Raw genomic sequence first — 22,351 nt, forward strand, 5'->3', positions numbered from 1 at the left:
GTGATTAAGAAACTTCCAGTGTTTAAGCATCACCTTAAGCCCTTTGAATTGCTGTTTTGTTATTCAATGCCATCCTTCTGTATTGTACTTGGGTGGCATATTGCCTGACTTCAAAGAATTGAGATTTAAAGCCTGGCAAGTTAACAAATTAATCTCTTTGCAGTTGATTAAAGAATCATGGTTACAGGAGGAGGTCATTTGGCCTGTCGTTTCTGTGCTTTCTTTAAGAGTTAGTCGTACTTGGCAGCCCTTTCCGGTTAGCTGTGTAATTTTTTTTCCCCTATAGCTGCTTATCCAGTGCTCCTTTGAAAGCCATGAATGAATTTGCCTCCATCTGTCTCTCAGGCAGTGCATTCTAGGTCATTCAAAGTTGCATAAAAAAAGGTTTCTCCTGTTGCTCATTGCTGTTTGCCAATCACTTCATATCTTTATCCTCTGGTTCCCCTTACACCAATAGTAATAGTTCATTTCCCTCATGATTTGGCAACTTACTGCAAATATCCTTTTAACCTTCACATCTTTGAAGATGAACCCTATTGCTCTAATTTATCCAGCTACTTCAAGTTCCTTATTCCTGAAACCATTCCTGAAATCATCTTTTGCCATCACACCTAGCCTCTAGTGCAGTGTCCAAATTAAACACAACACACTAGTTGAGCCCAAACCAGTATTTTATAAAGGCTCATTCGAACATCTTTGCTTTTATGCTCAGTGCTTCAAATTATAAAGTTCACGGACCTATACACCTTTTTTAAATCGCTTTCTTAATCTCCCCTGCCATCTGCAAAGATTTACACATATACACCCAAGTGTTTTTGTCCCTGCACTCTTTTTAGAATTGTACTCTTTGTTTAAACCTATTTTTCTAATCAACCTGTTCAAAGATGTTACAATACACCTCTGGAGTAATTGGCTCTCTAACCCAGGCCTTCTGATCCAGGCGTAGGGACTGGGAGGTCATGTTGCTGTACAGGACATTGGTTAGGCCACTTTTGGAATGTTACATACAATTCTGCTCTCCCTCCTACAGGAAGAATGTTGTGAAACTTGAAAGAGTTGTGAAATTTGAATGATTTACAAGGATGTTGCCAGGGTTGGAGAATTTGAGCTACAGGACGAGGCTGGAGCGTCGGAGGCTATGGGGTGACCTTATAGAGGTTTACAAAGTCATGAGGGGCATGGATAAAGAGACAAGATCTCTTCCCTGGGGTGGGGGAGTCTAGAGCGAGAGGGCATAGGTTTAGGGTGAGGGGGGAAAAATTTAAAAGGGAACAAAGATAGAGGTTTACAAAGTCATGAGGGGCATGGATAGGGTAAAGAGACAAGATCTCTTCCCTGGGGTGGGGGAGTCCAGAGCGAGAGGGCATAGGTTTAGGGTGAGGGGGGAAAAATTTAAAAGGGAACAAAGAGCAACTTTTTCATATAGAGTGATGCATGTGTGGAATGAACCACCAGAGGAAGTAGTGGAGGCTGATACAATTACAACATTTAAAAGGCATCTGGATGGGTGTATGAATAGGAAGGGTTTAGAGGGATATGGGTCAATCGCTGGCAAGTGGGGCTAGATTAGGTTAGGGTATCTGGTTGGCATGGACGAGTTGGACTGACGGGTCTGTTTCCGTGCTGTACATCTCCATGACTGACTATAACTACCACAGTGCCACAAGAAGCCAATATGAAGGTGTTGCATCTCCTCATTGTTCCTGTCATATTCATATCTATTATAACTAGTCATTATGTATGTACTGTGGTAAACCTATTTTTTTTGAGGCATTGTGGATGTCACAGTTTGTAATTCTTTGACAGGAAAGAATTCTGTGTACTACCAAGAGTATCTTTGTGTTTTGTGAGAGTTCCATTTAAGAGATGGGTTCATGGCCATAGGTATTCACAATGTGGAATTGGCAGTTGTTTTGACAGATACTGAACGATGGTCAATTTAAATATTTTAAAATAAATCTATCTGCATAATATCATCAAAATATCTCCTGTAGAGATATAGCGAGACTTGACTTTTATTCTGTATTCCCCTTATGCAATAAAGCCAACATTTCATTTGTCTTCCTAACTTAGTATATTGGAGGATGTTACAAAAATAGAAAGGTCAAGGTGAAAGAGAAGCTTGATGACTAGGATGAAAACGTTAAACTTGGAGGCATTGCTTAACTAGGCATTAATGTATGTCTATGAGCATAAGGTGTCGAGTGATTGGACGTGGCCGTAAGTTAGGACATGGGCAGTAAAAATCCGCATGAGTTTTTTATTACAAAAGAGTGCAAGGTAAGCAGTCCATGAGGAGAGCATTGGAACAGTCAAGACTAAAGATAACAAAAGCATGGATGAGGGTTTTGCCAGGGGCTGAGCTAAAAATAAGCAATCATGAAGGTGGAGGAGTTATGGTCTTGAAAGCTGATCTCAGATTCTCATAAGACATCAAGGATGTAAACTGGTTCAGCCTCTATAATAGTGGTTGCGCTGTTGCTGTAGGAAGGAGCAATGGATAGCGGTGCTGCCTTGTTTGTACTCACTTGGGAGTAGAGGACAGGAGAATCTTACTCAGTTGGCCTGTATTTGTGTGGAATAAAAATAAAAGTGCTGGATAAACCAAGACTCATTCTGGATTCAGATGAAAGATCTTTGACCTGAAATGTTAACTCTGTTCTTGACAGATGATGCCAGATCAGTTGGGCATTTCCAACATCTGCAGCAAAGTTTCTTTTCTGAATTTGTAGTGTTGGCTCCATATTGCCATCATGGCTAAAATTTGCATTTGGAGTTTGTGTGCAGTGTATATGAATTGAGGAACAGATGTATTCAAAAAGGCACAGAAACAAATGGGTTTGATGAGGAAATGTGAGAAGTTTAAAACAGTTTCTGGAGACGCCCTTGTTACAGATACGTGGAGTTGAAGTACAGGGACTGCAAAAATTGGTATGATCATTAAATGGATGTCCGTTAAATGGACAGGAAAGTGTAAATGGCAGAGTGGGTGCTTGAGCTAAGAAAAAAAACTCAATTCTGAGGAGAGAGCAAGTGAAATGGAAGTGAGGATCAGGAGTCATCATGCTGAGGAAGAAAAAAAGGAGAGGATATCTCTGAAAAATGCCCATGGGCAGCAACCGGGATCTTAATGTAGAAGTGAAGAGCCTGCTGCAAAGATGTCTGAGGAATAACAGAAAAGGGAGCTTTAATAAGGAGCAAGATGTTATAATCAGTGGACCACATTTCAATCAAAGCCTGGACCATCAGACCTTTTATTTTAAAGGCAAAATTTTGCAGAAAATTGCTGACTTGCAATGGTTGATCCATTGGTGGAATTCAGTAGCTTAGGTGAGTGATGCGAGTGGGTGAAAGTAGACTACAAGGATAATCTCTAGGATGGAGGACGGGAAAAATTTCTGGATGGAAGAGCTGCTCTTTTTTTAGGTATTTTAGGTGCTGGAGGTGATTTCCTCAAATTCCAGGAGCAGCAATTACTGTTTTATATGCTATTGCATTGTTTTGGAACTTTGGAAAAAAAAAAGTCAAAACAACAGCAGTTTTAAAAGGGAGAAGAACAGACAAAGGAAGCACATGGTGAGGACAGTGCAGGAGATAGAGAGAGAGAACCTGCACAGTTACTGCTTTTGCTGTTTTTGAATTCATGTATCGCTGGACATCGGAGTACATCTGGGAAAATTAACAAACAGTGAATTTCGCAACTAATCTCGGAGGAACCGGTTTGGGCGAAGTTCAAGTCTGTCCAAGAGAGAGGCTATATTAGTGAGTACAGTGGGTTCTTTCTTGATTATGTTTTTGGAGATACGTCTCTTGATTTAAACTTAAAATATAAGCCATAGCTATTAATTTAACCTGGGGCAGTGTTTGTACAGTGGGTTCTTTCTTGATTATGTTTTTGGAGATACGTCTCTTGATTTAAACTTAAAATATAAGCCATAGCTATTAATTTAACCTGGGGCAGTGTTTGTAGAGGAATAAGATGGTGTTATTTTCTGAGTCTGTAGATTGTGAAGGAGCAAAAATGGCCTTTGCAGTGAGATGTACTTCTTGTCAGATGTGGGAGTTTAAAGAGAGTTTAAGGGTTACAGCGGATTATATCTGCCATAAATGCTGTTGGATGCGAATCTTATCAGATCGAGTGGATCAGTTGGAGAGGCTGATAGAAGCGATGAGGAATTTGCAACAGCAACAGTATGTGATGGATGGCAGTTATAGGAAGGGGGGAAAGTCTCAGATACAGTCACATAGATGGGTTAACTCATGTTTATTTCAAAGCATTATTTTACCATCGTATCAGTTTAAAACCAACTGTCTCTCTTTTTATCCTCAAAGCTCTATGACCGTCTTAAATTGCCTTGCCCGTTTGGGTGTTGCAGTAGCTTCCCTCCTGCAGCACATATGCAGCCCCTTTTTGAATGAACCTATCAACAGCAAATGTGATGAGAATCAGCCTGCAATTGTGAAGTAGTCGTTATGGAATCTGTCACTTCTACTTACCTGAACGTGAAAGTATTTAGGACACTGCATGTCAGGCTATTTAGAAAACCATGGTGAGCCACATTCTGGCCTGCATGTGGAAACACCGACATAGCACTAACATAGTTTACAAATCAGGAATGTCTGAGTTGACTGGAAATTATTTGAGAAAGTGAGGCCTTTTTAATGTTCCATCAAGAAATCTACTGACATTACCTCTTCCAGAGACAGAATTCAGATTCCAGTAGAATCTCTGATTTTTTGTTTTACTTCTACATATATTTTATCAAGTCTCTGTACAATTTGACACGAAGCACATAGGGTGAAATATATAATCAGCGCAATACATACATTCAGAGAACAAGGCCATTTTCAGAAATTTTGAGTTTGTCTTTGATATTTCCTCAGGTTCAGCAATGTTCAGCACTCCTGAAATTCATATTTGTACTCATACTGCACAACCTTGAAAAACAGAAGAGCAAATAGACAGACGGGCAACCAAGGAGTGACAGTGATAATGAAAGTTTATTTGCTTCACTTAACATAAAACATCCTCATAACTAAGTAAAAGCAATATAGTCTGCAGCACGAACAGACTACTTAATTTTTGGGATTACTTAATTTTCTATCGCACCCACTGGTTTTCCCTGCATAGTTGTGGATGCTCAACTGTACATGTATTTTCATTGTCTGATTCATTGACGGATAAACTCCCCCTTGTCTCAGTGATTGTCGCATATAGCTCAAGGTCTTATGTGGAAAAACAGTTAAGGAAAATTCAGAAGGTGATGATACTTAAAGTTCAATTGGTAACGGTAGGTGAATTTGGATGGGTCAAAAGCATCAAGGATCTTACAAATGTGATGATGAGTCAGATATTGTCCATGTAGAAAAATAGCAGGTTATTAAGTTAGATCTTTGTTACTGTATACCTGTCCTACCTCCGTTGGGTGACTTGCTGGTGTGTTTTACGGAAAACTCAGTATTTCCTGATTTTCAGACAGAATTTATGCATCATGTCTTCTGACTGACATATATTTCATTTGTGTTTTATTCAAATAATTGATGTGGGGAAGGTTATTAATGCCACTGTAAAGTAAGCGTTCTGATTGTTGCAATTGACTGTGTCCTTCAGGGAAATTTGATTCTTCATAGATGTGCCCAGCAGCATAGGTTCAGTGAATCTGAAGTCAGAGTCTGTAAATCGATTATGTTTTTCCTGACCTTATAAACCAGCGTATGTCAAACGAAAGAAAAATGCTGTGGATGCTGAAAATCTGAAATAAAAGCAGAAGCTGTGAGAGAAACACACCAGTCCGGCAGCATCTGTGAAGACAGAAACAGTGTTACCATTTCAATTAAAGTTTGACACTTCTTCTGAACAGTTCTGAAGAAGTGATACTGAACTCAAAATATTAACTGATTCTCTCCCCCCAGGTGCTACGTTTCTGTTTTTATTGATGAACGAGACCATGTGTTGGACTTAACCTGGGGAACATTATCACGTCAACTCACTGGAGAGGTGGAATTTGCATTTCAGTATGTTACATGGTAAATTTATCATAACTTCATGAGCTAGCCCTTGCATATTTTCTGCATATATATTCTGTGCTTCTTCTATGATCCAAATAACATTCCAAAGCATCTTCAAGACATCAGGGCTAAAAATTGGCATGGATTGCTCCCATATTCTGAATGTAAAAGGCATGCAAAACATACCGGTTTTGTAACTAATCTACACTCAGAAAGGAAATGACGAGAATCCAGAGAAAGTATATTCCTGTTAGGGTGAAAGGAAAGGCTGGTAGGTATAGGGAATGCTGGATGACTAAAGAAATTGAGGGTTTGGTTCAGAAAAAGAAGAAAGCATATGTCAGGTATAGACCGGATAGATCGAGTGAATCCTTAGAAAAGTATAAAGGAAGTAGGAGTATACTTGAGGGGAATCAGGAGGGCAGAAAGGGAACATGAGATAGCTTTGGCAAATAGAATTAAGGAGAATCCGAAGGGTTTTTACAAACATATATTAAGGACAAAAGGGTAACTAGGGAGAGAATAGGGCCCCTCAAAGATCAGCAAGGCGGCCTTTGTGTGAAGCCACAGAAAATGGGGGAGATACAAAATATTCATTTAGTATCAGTATTTACTATGGAAAAGGATATGGAAGATATAGACTGTAGGGAAATAGATGGTGACATCTTGCAAGATGTCCACATTACAGAGGAGGAAGTGCTGGATGTCTTGAAACGGTTAAAGGTGGATAAATCCCCAGGACCTGATCAGGTGTACCCGAGAACTCTGTAAGAAGCTAGAGAAGTGATTGCTGGGCCTCTTGCTGAGATTTTTGTATCATCGATAGTCACAGGTGAGGTGCTGCAAGACTGGAGGTTGGCAAACGTGGTGCCACTGTTGAAGAAGGGTGGTAAAGACAAGCCAGGGAACTATAGATGGGTGAGCCTGACCTCAGTGGTGGGCAAGTTGTTGGAGGGAATCCTGAGGGACAGGATGTACATGTATTTGGAAAGGCAAGGACTGATTAGGGATAGTCAACATGGCTTTGCGTGTGTCAACATGGCTTTGTGCGTGGGAAATCATGTCTCAAACTTGATTGAGTTTTTTGAAGAAGTAACAAAGAAGATTGATGAGGGCAGAGCAGTAGATGGTATCTGTATGGACTTCGTTGAGGAGAAAGTGAGGTCTGCAGATGCTGGAGATCAGAGCTGAAAATGTGTTGCTGGAAAAGCGCAGCAGGTCAGGCAGCATGCAGGGAACAGGAGAATCGACGTTTCGGGCATAAGCCCTTCTTCAGGAATGGGAAGCCCTTCCTGAAGAAGGGCTTATGCCCGAAACGTCGATTCTCCTGTTCCCTGGATGCTCCCTGACCTGCTGTGCTTTTCCAGCAACACATTTTCAGCTCTGTATGGACTTCAGTAAGGCGTTCGACAAGGTTCCCCATGGGAGACTAATTAGCAAGGTTAGATCTCATGGAATACAGGGAGAACTAGCCATTTGGATACAGAACCAGCTCAAAGGTAGAAGAGACAGGGTGATGGTGGTTTTCAGACTGGAGGCCTGTGAGCAGTGGAGTGCCACAAGGATCGGTGCTGGTACCTCTATGTTTTGCCATTTACATAAATGATTTGGATATGAGCATAAGAGGTACAGTTAGTAAGTTTGCAAATGACACCAAAATTGGAGGTGTAGTGGACAGAGAAGAGGGTTACCTCAGATTACAACAGACTCTGGACCAGATGGGCCAATGGGCTGAGAAGTGGCAGATGGAGTTTAATTCAGGTAAATGTGAGGTGCTGCATTTTGGGAAAGCAAATCTTAGCAGGACTTGTACACTTAATGGTAAGGTCCTAGGGAGTGTTGCTGAACAAAAAGACCTTGGAGAGCAGGTTCATAGATCCTTGAAAGTGGAGTCGCAGGTAGATAGGATAGGGAAGAAGGCGTTTGGTATGCTTTCCTTTCTTGGTCAGAGTACTGAGTACAGGAGTTAGGAGGTCATGTTGCGGCTGTACAGGACCTTGGTTAGGCCACTGTTGGAATATTGCGTGCAATTCTGGTCTCCTTCCTAGCGGAAAGATGTTGTGAAACTTGAAAGGGTTCAGTATAGATTTACAGGATGTTGCCGGGGTTGGAGGATTTGAGCTATAGGGAGAGGGGGAACAGGCTGGGGCTGTTTTCCCTGGAGCGTTGGAGGCTGATGGGTGACCTTAGACGTTTACAAAATTTTGAGGGGCATTGATAGGATAAATAGACAAAGTATTTTCCCTGGGGTCGGGGAGTCCAGAACTAGAGGGCATAGGTTTAGGGTGAGAGGGGAAAGATATAGAAGAGACCTAAGGGGCAACTTTTTCACGCAGAGAGTGGTACGTGTATGGAATGAGATGCCAGAGGATGTGGTGGAGGCTGGTACAATTGCAACATTTAATAGGCATTTGGATGGTTATATGAATAGGAAGGATTTTGGAGGATATGGGCCAGGTGCTGGCATGTGGGACTAGATTGGGTTGGAATATCTGGTCAGCATGGACAGGTTGGACTGAAGGGTCTCTTTCCATGCTGTACATCTCTATGCTAATACCAATGACATGGGAAGTTGATGATTCTGCTTGTGTGGAAGAAACAATTAATATCTTTATAGCATTGTAATGGGCCAGATACTCTAGAGGGAAGAAATTAAAACATGGATGCCTGACAGATTAGGAAATAGGAGGTCAAGGAAAAACAAAAAGTTTTAAAGAACATGCTTTTTATTAAGAGTGGAAACTAAAATATACAATCAAATCGCCCAAACAATTTGGACTACGTTGACATGGTGCAATTTAGACATACCCTTGCCTCATTTTGAAATGTAGTTGTTCTGATTTTTGGTTGTCACCAGTGGGTCCAGAACAGCTCTCTGATGTGCTGAGGTATTTTTCTGTCACTTGGGTTTCTATAATTGGCCGTAGGGAAATCAGGGTTAAGGTGTGCCATTAACCCAAATTCTACACAACGGTATTCATTGACAGATTCTGTATACTTCTAAGGGCCATATTGATTACATTGCTCTCCTTGTTAAATAGCATTTCCTAGACTCGATCAGCAAAAATTGTCACTTAAGCAAGGTACTGTGATGACAGCAAACAATGTTGTTTTGATGGGTGATCTTTTACTGACCGACAGGACCAGCAGTTCTTTGGGAAACTAGAACTCTAATGGCTGACCAGCTGGCACTTGTGTTCTTAATTACCTTTCTGCTTTGAGTTGTGAAATGAGAATTTTTAATTACTTGAGGGAATATGAGGAAAGAAATCTTTGCATTATCTTGATGAAGTGGTTAGAACATTTGAATTAACATGATATTTTCATTTAAAAATTGATTACTGTTGCTCCTCTTACATGTGGCACAGATTATTTTCTCAGAATGAATACGCATAGCATTATAATTTGTGACTGTCTAGATTTCAACTATTTCAAATTTGTGAAAATGTTGAAAAGACATGAAATGATTTAAGTGTTGTATGTAAAATTCCTCCAGTAGAAAATGACAGTATCTAGATTTTTAAGTCATTAGAATCATGTAGCACCGAAGGTTTTTCAGGCCCAGTATATTTGGTAGCACTATGAAAGAGCTATTGAAATGGTTGAAAGATCTGTCCAAGTTGTGTCTCACTTCTTTTTTCAATTATCTATTCAAAAACCTATTCAATTATCAGAAAGTTGGTATTGAATTCCTTTCAACCATTTCAGACAGTGCATTTCAGATCATAACTTATGTTTAGAAATAGCCTCCCTTTTAATTGCTCCCCGGTTCTACATCTTCTACTTGTCCTTCCTGTGGAGATAATTTCTCATCTTGTATCCTTACCAAAATTAAGTATTTTGCCTCACTTATATCCCTTTCCCTTTTTCTGTTCTTCAGGAAATAGTCCCAGTTTATTTTCTCTTCCCAGGGATGAGTTACTTCACTGATCATTCTCATGACTCTCCTCTGCACATTTTAAAAGCCTTGCTATCCCTCTGCTTTTGTACTCCATACCCCTCTTTATAGGGCTTTCTTTCTTCCTTTCTTCTGCCACTTCCAGAAATGTATGTATATATACCCTTGGGTCTCTGCATTTTGCTTGTACTTCCTCCTCATTCCTCTTTGCAAAATATATCACTTCATATTATCAGCATACTTTCTCAATTTCACCAGTCTGCCTGTGTCCTTCTGACATCTATTGCCCCAGTCCTCAACATTTATGTCTGTTCATAAAAGTTGTGCAAAAATGCTAAATTATCAACATGTGAAGCTTTCCATCTACGGTCTCATTCCAGAAATTCCACAAAATAAATGCGTACATTTCTGACACTTGAGTTAGTTTGTCATTAATTAGTCCATTCCTGTGTTTTCAAAACTTGGGGTAAGAAAACCTGCTGAACTGGGAAGCATTTAGCTTGATAGTATGAACTAGTAACTTAAATTTATTAAGTTAGATGACCTTTGTTATCCTGAAGTTATATCTTAGCTTTGAGTCTCAGTCTCTGAAAAATGTTTTAATCGACCTGATTCTGCAACCCCTGAAGCTATTTCTGCACTGTAGAGCTTTCCTCATTGTACTTGAAATGGTTGCTTTGCTCTCTGGATCTTTTCCATTAATGTGAACTGACCAGAATTATAGAACGAATTCTTAAGTACATCTGAATGAACAAATTTGGAGGCAGATAAGATCATTTGGGCTCTTGAGTCTGTCCCACCATTCAAGAGGTGGGTACCAGACATGCATTTGGAAACCAATTCAGTGGTCACATCTTCTACATAACACTAGTTGACTAAAAGGGGAAGTGATTAAGACTGACGTTGGAGTAGTAGTCTCATGCCAACAGCAAGAAGGGCATTTTAAATTTGACTTTCTGCACTTGCGCAGTATCAGTAACCCTCCACCCAGTCACGTATGCAGTATAGTCCTTACTAGGTCACCAGAGCAAAACTTTTAAGCTTTTCACTTTTAAGATGAGTTTTACGTTTTCTGACTTTACCCATGGAAAAGGAAACCTCTTACATCCACCTTGTCAAGCAGTTCAGGATCTTGTATGTTTCTCCTGTTCCCTGGATGCTGCCTGACCTGCTGTGCTGTTCCAGCAATAAAGTTTCAACTTGTATGTTTCAATCAAGTCAGCACCTCTCAACTCCAGTGACTACAAGCCTACCTTGTCGATTCTTCCCTCGTCTGACAACTTACTCATTCCAGGTATTCATCTAAAATACCATCTCAGAATTGATTTCAATTGATTTCCATCCTGTAACTGTGGAGACTAATACTGTGCACAGTACTTCAAATGAGGTCTCACCGATACAGGAGCATAACCTTCCTATTTTTTAATTAAAATCCCTCATAATAAAAAGTACCATTCTGCTAGCTTTCCTGATTACTTGTGTTCTAACCTTTTGTACTTCATTACGAGTGAAAAGATCCCTCTGTATCCCAGAGATTTGCAATTTCTTTCGCCATTTAGCCAATGTGCTTTTTTTTTAATTCTTCCTGCCAAAATGGGTAACTTCACATTTTTCCATTTTATATTCCATAATCCAGATTTTTTGCTCACTCACTTAGCCTTTCTATATTCCTTTGTAACCTCCTCTTTTCGTCTTTACAGCTTACTTTGCCACTTTGTCATCAACAAATTTAGAACCATACCTTAGATCTCAAGATCCAAGTCATTATAAATTCTCGCACAAATTCCTGTGACACACCACACTTTGCCAACTTGTCAATCAGAAAGTGACCCATTTGTGCTTACTTTCTGTCTCTTATTACTTAGCCAGTCATCTATTCATTTTGATATGTTTCACTCTAAACTTTGAGTCTTTATTTTCTGCAGTAACCTTTGACAAGGTACTTTATCAGATGCCTTCTAGAAATCCAAATATAGTACAGTTCCCTTTACCCAAAACACATTATTTCAAATTGATTAAACATGATTTCCCTTTCAAAATAGCATGCTGGCTGAGCCTAATTACCTTGAATGTTTCAAAGTGCCTTGCTGCAACATTGTTGTTGATGACTTTTAATATTTTCTGTTAGATGTTAAGCTAAATGGCCTATGGTTTCCCGATTCCCCTCCTTGTTTGAGTAAAGGAGTTGCATTTGCTGCCTTCCAATCTAAAGGGACCTTTTCTAAATATAGGGAATTCTGGACAATGAAAAACAAAATATCTCTGACCCGAGGATGAAGTGTGTTTAGGTGTATTTTGACACCATTGTTTACTCCACCATCGTTAATTATTCTGGGTTCCACTTGTCTGGTGACATTCCGAGTGTTCACTTTTTCTTGATCACCTTTATGCTCACCATTTACATGTTACCATGACCAACTTCATTTCTAAGACTTGTTTAACACACTTCCTTTCATTTTCTATGTGCTGTTCCTTTCTGGTGTTTGTCCATATTGCTTCTAATGGATAATATATGTTTATTGCAGTATTATTCATCAGTTATGTTTTTATCTTGATCAGGGCAAAGAAGAAACGTCATAGTTTTTGGTTGTAAAAGAGTCTGAGTCCTATTTTATTCAAGGTCTTCTCTATGACTTGACTATATGATCTAGGGTGACATTCTTAGACAGGACTGAGCGAGTATTACACAGCTGGCGATATTATTTGGGATATCAGAGTGCATGTTCAGTGAATGTAAAAGGATCCATGGTACTCTTCTTAATGCTATCCTGGCCAGTAGTTAGAATATTATTATATTATAATCCAGCATTATAATCTAAACAAAATTGGTGAAATAAGACTTTGTCAATGAAAACTGCTTGCAATGATTGACAGTTCCAGCTAAAACTAGATAGTCTGCTTAAATTGTGCCAGTGACTTCAATAGCTTTGCTGACACTTGATGAAAATTACACATCCTCCCCTAAAGGAAAAGCAACTGGCCTCAAACTAGTACTTGTCTTTCTAGTAGTACCTGTCTTTCTAGTAGTACCTGTCTTTCTAGTAGTACCTGTCTTTCTAGTAGTACCTGTCTTTCCAATAAATCATTAAATTGTGGAAATTGCTGAAAGTAATATAGCTGGTTTCAATCTTTTTGTGCATTACATGAATAATATTTTAGTGTCTTGAATTCCGTGCTTAGTGTTGTAAATCAGCAATCTCTGTTCCAGTTTTGCAGTTTGCTAATATATTGCTTGTGTTCCATTATAGCTCTGGCAATGGGCCTCTGTGTGGCCATGATTGCTTTTGTACGATTGCCAAGTCTTAAAGTTTCCTGCTTGCTGCTTTCTGGACTCCTCATTTATGATGTCTTCTGGGTAAGTTGCAATGGAGCATCGCCCCTCTAATAGCTTTTTGTTTTTTAATGTAGCTTTGTTATTAACTACATAATTACAGGTCCACACTCTTTTCCCACCCCCCCACCCCCCAAAATAAATATCCACAGGTAATATGTTCGAAGACCTAATGCGGATATTAGCAAACCCTATCATTTAAGTGGGAAATTTACCTTCCTGGCAGCCCCCCTAGAATTACTTCTGGAGTGTGCCATGTAATATTTTCAGGCTATGGTAAACCACAGATAACTGAAACTGTAGAAACTGAATTTGCACATATGTGGGCTGTACTATATAAACTCATTCAGTGAACTTTTTACCTTTTTTAATTTTGCATGATGAAGGTGCATTGCATTTAGTTCATGTAAAATCTTCAATGTTTCATGAAAATACAGTGACCTCATGTGTGTCAGTAAATAATTGGAGATGTCCTTGATATGATGTATGAATTTGGGAGACTTCGATTAGTAATTTATTTTTATAAATGTTTTCCCCGATTCACTGCCCTACCCTGTGTCTCCTGGAGGTGGTGAGTCATGTTGGGTCACAATTACATGCAAAGTCGATACATCAATCAATACCCATCCATGAGCCTTGAAACAGTGCCAGTCATCTGAAGGGTTATTGGTGTCCAGAATAATCTTGTTCTCACCTGACACACATAACCAGACTTTCTTCTGGGTTGCTGAATGTAAACCCTAAATGCTGAGGATTTCCCCTCAGCAAAGTAAATCCCAGATCAAGCTAAATTCTGTCTTGAATTGTTCAATTTAATACCCCACTATTCAGTTAACTTGATAACTAATTGAGCGATTTTATTGGCCAACTTAATGACTCAAACAGCCCATTTTACCCAAACTATTTTGGGAAAGGTGGCAAGATACAGGATGTCAACTTCAAAAACACTTTTTTCTATTCAGAAGTCAGTATTTGAGTTTGGACAAAATGTCTTTTTGATGTTGTCCCTTTCATCTTGACTTAAATTGTTTACTTAATAATGACCCTGTTTTACATATTGCATCATCTGTGGCAACTAGACATAATAAATTCGCCATCTGAGCCCTCGTGAGATTGCTGAGATGTGATGCCAAGTAGTGTTTATAATAATTAATTACCTCTTTTATATTTTTGTATCTAATGACATTCTTGATCTATACATTAGCTTATGTAATGAGTATAATTTATAAGCATTTACAACTACTGTGGTCCAGTAGTTTTAAAGAAACTTTGAAAAATTTTTGAATAAAATATTTACCATTTTAATTATATTTTCTTAATATAGTAGACTAGCTACTATTAATGTATCAGGTCGATCTTCGCATTTAATAATTTGTGTATAACCACTTCATATCCCATTTTTGTTAGCCACTTTGCCAAAGTGCTCTCTTGTTCCATTTTGAATTCACCATACGTTGTCCTCCTTCACTGCCCCTTGGGTAGTTTGTTAGATTTGCAGTTGGATCTAAACTGTCCATTTCCCTTCTAACTTCTGCATTATTGATGGAGTCACATTTGGACACATGATTGATACAACAGCTTGACTAACCAACCCAACCATCTGCTTCTACTTTTGCTTCATTATTATTCAGCAGCATGTTGTTATGACTGAAGTAGAAGGGATGCACTGTTTTTTTTTCTAATCCCACTCCTCCACTGGTCATGACAAACTTTGTCACCAATCTGGTTAAATTTAACCAATTATACAGGTCCCAAACTGTTTCAGCTTCAGTGTTAAGAGCAAATCAGCTTTGTTTCTTTAGTCAACAGCAAATGACTGGTTTATTACTAAAACAGCAGATGGTGGAATTGAATTCAATAATGGGGGATGGGGGGGGAATGAAGATCTGGAATTTAGAGTCTAATGATGACCATTGTTGGGACTATCCATCTGATTCACTAATGTCCTTAAAGGAAATAAATCTACCATCCCCACCTGATCTGGCCATTATGTGACTCCAGACAACCACTATGCCCTCTGTAATTGCCTAGCAAGCCATTCAATTGTACCAATCATTACAAAGTCTCAAAAAAACCAGAAACAGACTGATCACCTGGCATTATGCTAGGCACTGAAAAAGAGCATGGCAGAAACAGACCTGTCAACCCTGTGAAGACTTACTAACATGTGGGAGCTGTCTCACAGACTAGTCAAGCAACAGCCATACCTTACATGACCTCCAGCGAGCCTGGATATGTCCTGTCCCATTGGCAGGACAGACCCAGCAGAGGTGACGGTACAGTTGGAAGGGAAATGCCCTTGAAATTCTCAACATTATTTCTGGACCTCACGACGTTTCATGGCTTTAGGTTAAACACTGGCAAGGAAACCTACCGTTGATTACCACATACCGTCCTCCCATGGCTGGTGAATCAGTACAGCATTCGGAGGAAGCATGAGGATGACACAGACACAAAGTGTACTGTGGGTGGGGGATTTCAATATCCACCACGGAAAGTGGCTCGGCAGCAGTGCTGCTGATCAAGCTGGTGGGGTTCTAAAAGACATAGCTACCAATCTGGGTCTGCAGCAGGTGGTGAAGGAACCAACAAGAGGGAAAAACATAGTTGAGCTCATCCTTACCAATCTACCAGTTGCAAATGCAACTGTCCATCACAGCATCAGTAAGTGAGATCGCCGCACGGTCCTAGTGGAGATGAAATCCCACCATCAAATTACAAATAACCTTCCCCTTGTGTGGCACATCACCATGCTAAATGGAACAGACTTCAAACTAAACTGGGCATCCATGAGGCGCTGTGGCCATCAACATTAGCAAAATTGTATTCTGCAATCTGCAGCTTAAAAATGTGTTACTGGAAAAGCGCAGCAGGTCAGGCAGCATCAAAGGAGCAGGAGAATGGACGTTTCGGGCATAAGCCCTTCTTCAGAAGAACTTGGTTAGGAATGCTTTAAAAGCAAGATTCTAAGATACAGTTAAGTCATTTACAGAAGTGTATTAAAAGTACATTGTCATGTGTTAAAAGCAAATTGGACTCAACTAACTTGATTGAGTTCTTTAAGGTAACTAAGAACACTGATAAATGCAATGTGTTTACAGTATTTATATGGACTTCCAATGATGTTTAATAAAGTACTGTGTAATTGATATGTCAGTTTATTTGAAGCAAATGGAATACAAGGGTCAGTGGCAAGAAACAGTCGTGGTAAGCAGATTCTTGTGCTGAAGAAAGATATACGTTGGTGGTTAGTACTTTGGCTCAAGATGACATAAAACTTGGAAATGCTAGTTCTTTGTGAAGCATAGTGATAGACTTCAATTAAGACAGCTTGGTGGAATGGGCAGGCATATGACAGTTGAAATTTAACACAAACGTGAAAAAGGATGCTTCTAATTTCTTGAGCTGTGGGTGGCATTGGCTAGGCAAGCATTTATTGCCATCACTGATTGCCTTTGAGAAACTAATAATGAGCTGTCTTTTTGAACCACTATAGTCCTGGGAGGTAAGTATGCTGCTGGAAAGGAATTTCCAGGATTTTGACCCCTGAAAGTGAAGGAAAGCAATCTAGTTATGGTGTATGGTTTGAAGAGGAACTTGCAGGTGGTGGTACTCCTATGCCACTGTTGCTGAAGATGGTTAACCCAGGACAGTACCTGAGTAGCTCTACATTGATGGCCTGAGACTAAGATGATTGACCTCCAGTAAGCCCAACCATCTTCCTTTGTGCTAAATGTGACTCCTACCACTAGAGGTGGAACTGGGTACGGTTACAACATTTAAAAGGCATCTGCATAGGTGTGTGAAAAGGAAAGGTTTAGAGGAATGTGGGCCAAATGCTGGCAAACGGGACAAGATTAATTTAGGATATCTGGTCAGCATGGGCAAGTTGGACTGAAGGGTCTGTTTCCATGCTGTACATCTCTATAGAGAGTTTTCTCCTGATTCTCACTGATTCTAAATTTTGCTAAGGTGCCTTGATGCTACTCTTAATCAGATTCTGCATTGATATCAAGTGCTGTCCTTTCTGCATCTTTTCCAAAGTTCTCCTGACTCAGGAGTGGTTCCATCAGACTGAGAAGTAGCCAAAAAAAAAGCACCTCTATTCAAAAGGAAAGGAGGTAGAAAACATGAAACGATAGGTGATTAGCTTAACAACTTCATGGGGAAGATGTGAGAAAGAGATTATAGATGCACACTTTGGAAATGCCCGAGGTAATCAGGAAGAGTCAGCATGGTTTTGTCAGAAGGAAATCCTGTTTTAACTTATTTATTGTGGTTTTTTAAAGGAGTAACATAGACTGTGGGTAAAGCAGAGCTTATGTGACTCCAGACATAAGCTCTGCTATACGTAGATATACACATCTACTATACGTAGATATCCTGAAAGCATTTTCCTTAATGTATTTAATTAAACCTCTTTTTGGTTTCCTTAATCCTATTTGCCAAAGGGGACATGAGATAATACATTAAGGACAAAAGGGTAACTAGGGAAAGAATAGGGGTCCACCGAGATCAGCAAGGCAGCCCATGTGTGGAACCGCAGGAGATGGGCAAGATATTAAATAAGTATTTTGCATCAGTGTTTACTGTGGAGAAATACATAGAAGATACTGAATGTGGGGAAATAGATTGTGACATCTTCATGTCCATTTACAGAGGTGGTATGCTGGATGTCTTGAAACATATAAAGGTGGATGAATCCCCAGGATCTGAGCAGATGTGCCCTAGAACTCTGTGGGTAGCTAGGGAAATGATTGCTAGGCCCCTTGCTGAGATATTTGGATCACAGGTGAGGTGCCAGAAGGCTGGAGGTTGGCTAACGTGTAACTATTTAAGAAAGGTATTAAGGACAAGCCAGGGAACTATAGACCAGTGAGCCTGACATCAGTGGTGGGCAAGTTGGTGGAGGGAAACCTGAGGGACAGGGTTTATATGTATTTGGAAAGGCAGGGATAGTCAACATGGCTTTGTACATGGGAAATCGTATCTCACTAACTTGATTGAGGTTTTTGAAAAAGTAACAACGAGGATTGATGAGGGCAGCGTTGTGGGTGTGATCTATATGGACTGCAGTAGGCATTCAACAAGGTTCCTCATGGTAGACTAGTTAGCAAGGTTGGATCACATGGAATACAGGGAGAACTAGCCATTTGGATACAGTACTGGCTCAAAGGTAGAAGACAGGGTGGTGGTGGAGGGCTCCTTTTCAGACTGGAGGCCTGTGACCAGTAGTGTGCCACAAGGATCAGTGTTGGGTCCACTGCTTTTCATCATTTATATAAATGATTTGGATGTGAGCGTAAGAGATCTAGTTAGTAAGTTTGCAGATGACATCAAAATTGGAGGTGTAGTGGACAGTGAAGAAGGTTACCTCAAGAGTACAGCAGGATCTTGATTAATTGGACCAATGGGCTGAGAAGTGGCAGATGAAATTTAATTTAGATAAATGCATGGTGCTGCATTTTGGAAAAGCAAATTAGGGCAGGACTTATACACTTAATGGTAAGGTGCAGGGGAGTGTTGCTGAACAAAGAGCTTGGAGTGCAGGTTCATAGTTCCTGGAAAGTGCAGAGTCAGGTAGATATGATAGTGAAGAAAGCTTTTAGTATCTATCCTTATTGGTTAGAGCTTTGACTATCAGAGTTGGGAGGTCATGTTGTGGCTTACAGGACATTGGTTAGGCCACTTTTGGAATACCGCATTCAATTCTGGTCACCTTCCTATCAGAAGGATGTTGTTAAACTTGAAAGGGTCCAGAAAAGATTTATGTGCATGGTTGCCAGGGTTGGAGAGTTTGAGCTATGGGGAGAGGCCGAATAGGCTGAGGCTATTTTCCCTGGAGCATTGGAGGTTGAGGGGTGACCTTTGTAGAAGTTTATAAAATCATGAGGGACACAGGGTGAAAAGTCAAGCTCTTTTCCCCAGAATAAAATTAGAGGGCATAGATTGAAGGTGAGAGGGAAAAGGCAGAAAAGGGACCGAAGGAAAAACTTTTTCATGTAGAGTGTGGTGGGTATATGAAGTGAGACTGGTACAATTACAACATTGAAAAGGCATCTAGATGGATATATGATTAGGAAGGGTTTAGAGGGCTATGGGTCAAATGCTGGCAAATGGGACTAGATTAAGTTAGAATGTCTTGCCAACATGGATGAGTTGGATCAAAGGGTCTGTTTTTGTGCTGTATATCTGAGATTCCTGGATAGGTGCAGCTGCAACAACACTCAAACATGACACCATACAAGACAAAGCAGCTCATTTGATTGGCACCGCATCCACAAAATTAACTCCCATCTATCAACCATGCTCAGCAGTAATGTGTAGGTAGACTGGCAAGAGGCTGAGAGAACACAGCAAGCCACACAGCATCAGGAGGTGGGGAAGTCATTGTTTTGGGTTTAACTCTTCTTCAGGACTAGGGTGGCAGCTGTAAGGAGAGCTGCAGATAAAGGGGGTGGCAGGTCCAGGTTGGTGAGGTGAGGCTAGGTGAAGACAGGTAGAGGTGCAGCTGTTTGCTCGATGGAATCCAGTTGGTGGCTAGCAGCAAGGGTCGATGGAGGAATGGAAGGGAGGGGCTGGGATGGGACGGGGATCGGGTGATGGGAAGGGAAGTTATTTGAAATTGGACAACTTGTATCATCTAAAAGATGCACTACAAAAATTCACGAAGGCTTCTTGGAAAGTGCCTTCCAAATCCATGTTCGTTACCATCTAAAATGAAAAAGGCAGCCAATTCACGGGGACACCATCAGATGCCGTTTCCCCACCAAACCGCAAACAATCCTGACTTGGAAAAATATCACCATACTTTGTGTTGCTGTATTAAAGTCCTGGAACAGACTCCCTTAACAGCATTCTGGGTCTACTGACAATAAATGCTGGTCCACCAATTAAGAAATTTCTAAATATTGTAGAGAGCTGGCATGGACATACTAGACCTAAGGGTGCAGGTACATAAGTTTGCGTCACATGTAGACATTATGGCTAACAAGACATTTGGCGCGCTTGCCTTAACTTCTCAGTCATTTTCTTATAAGAGTTGGGACGTCATGTCTTATAGGACATTGGTGAGGCCTCTTCTGGAATACTATGTCCAGTTCTGGTCGCCCAGTTATAGGAAGGAAATTATCAAGCTGGAGAGGGTTCAGAAGAGATTTATCAGGATGTTGCCAGGTGTGGAAGGTCAGAGTTATAAAGAAAAGCTGAATAAATTGGGACTCTTTTTTTTTTTCCCCCACTGGAGTGTAGGAGCTTGAGAGGAGACCTAATAGAAGTTTATAAAATAATTAGAGGTATAGATAAGACTGGTTGGACCAAAGGGTCTGTTTCCTTGCTGTGTGAATCTATGACTTCAAATGGATTCTGTATTCACTGTAGCCATCCTATGATTTAATAACTCTCAATGAATATGCAATATCTGCCCCTACCCCACTTCTTTCCCTCTGTCTTTCAGGTATTCTTCTCTGCTTACATCTTCAACAGCAATGTCATGGTGAAAGTGGCCACTCAGCCTGCTGACAATCCTTTAGATGTGTTATCAAGAAAACTTCATTTGGGACCTAATGTTGGACGGGATGTTCCTCGCCTCTCACTACCTGGAAAATTGGTGTTTCCAAGGTGAGTGTAATGGCAAAGCATATAATCTGATATCTTGGGCCTGATGTGAATATTCTCAGGAAATCTGAATTCTTGACATGCACTGTGCACATTGCCTATTTCCTCTGGTGATATTAAACAGTCTTCAACAAATTTGAAAGAAAACCAAATGTGCTGCAGATATTCAATACATCTAGTAGCAGCTGTGGGAAGTGAAACAACATTAATGTTTCAAGTCCAATGTGACTCCTCTTTGAAACTGAAAGGAGCTGGGTAAGTGTTTTTTTGTGGAGGAAAAAGTAGAGCAAATGATAAAGGAATGTTAATAGAATAGGGAATTAAACAGCTGCTGAGTAGATGTTAATGGTAGATGTTGAAACTTTATTGCTGGAACAGCACAGCAGGTCAGGCAGCATCCAGGGAACAGGAGATTCGACGTTTCGGGCACAGGCCCTGAAGAAGGGCCTGTGCCCGAAACGTCGAATCTTCTGTTCCCTGGATGCTGCCTGACCTGCTGTGCTGTTCCAGCAATAAAGTTTCAACTTTGATCTCCAGCATCTGCAGACCTCACTTTCTCCTCGTTAATGGTAGATGCTAAAGCAGCAAATACTTAAGCTCTGTAGAGAGCAAGCCCATACATTTAAGATAATAGGTGAGTATTTGGATGGGGGGAATCAAGATGGAGTCCACAATTCATGGCCTGAAGTTACTGAACTCATTGCTGATTCCTGAAGGCTGTGAAGTGCCCAAATGGAAAATAAAGTTCTCTCCTACAAGCTTGTATTGAGTTTCAGGGGGAGTATTGCAACAGGCAGGTGAGAGAAATGTTAATCTTAGAGCAAACTGGTGCATTGAAATGGCAAGCAGTGGGAAGGTCAGAATCCTTCCTGCTTTCCAAACACCGATGTTTCACAAAGCAGTCATTCAGTCAGCATTTGGTGTCTCCGTTTTAGTAGAGATTGCATTATGACCAATGAACATGGAGGAATAGATTGAAATATAGTAGACTAGTACAAGTAAATCATTGCTTCATTTGGAATGTGTATTTGGGGCCTTGGACAGTGCAGGGAGATGAAGCAAAGGAGCATGTCTTTCTGTAATTGCATAGATGGGTGCCAAGAAGGTGCTGTTGGGAATGAAGGAGGAGTGGACCAGGGTGTAACAGGAGGGGATTGGAAAGAGGAAGGGAGACGGGACACTCGCTGCAGACTGCTGATGGAAGGCGATGATGTGTTTGACATCAAAAAATGTAGGAGAATGATCTTTTGAATGTGGAGATTGTAGAATGGAAAACTAGGGCAAAGGAGAACACTACTTTGGAAGTAAGGGAAAAGGCTGAGGGCAAAATGTGGATCCAACATGGCTAAGGTTCCTATCAACTCTGGTGATGGGTGAAAAAGGAAAGCATGTCATAAGCAGCTCTGTTGAATGAATCTCTGGAGACATTGGATGAACTGATAATCTTCTAAGATTCCTTCGATTTTGGAAAAGCCCAGGATGATTGGAAAACTATA

At 40.4% G+C, this 22,351-nt stretch overlaps 1 protein-coding gene across 1 annotated transcript in view; it reads left to right on the forward strand.

The window, feature by feature from the left end:
- Window positions 1-22,351, forward strand: part of sppl3 (signal peptide peptidase 3) — a 200,732-nt gene that overhangs the window by 158,255 nt on the left and 20,126 nt on the right. Inside the window, exons 7-8 of the mRNA XM_043715932.1 lie at window positions 13,156-13,262; window positions 20,695-20,858. Coding sequence (XP_043571867.1) covers window positions 13,156-13,262; window positions 20,695-20,858 — 271 coding nt within the window. The remainder of the gene's footprint in view (window positions 1-13,155; window positions 13,263-20,694; window positions 20,859-22,351) is intronic.

This window comes from Chiloscyllium plagiosum, chromosome 25 (genome assembly GCF_004010195.1).
Source record: "Chiloscyllium plagiosum isolate BGI_BamShark_2017 chromosome 25, ASM401019v2, whole genome shotgun sequence".
In the NCBI taxonomy this organism is placed as follows: domain Eukaryota; kingdom Metazoa; phylum Chordata; class Chondrichthyes; order Orectolobiformes; family Hemiscylliidae; genus Chiloscyllium; species Chiloscyllium plagiosum.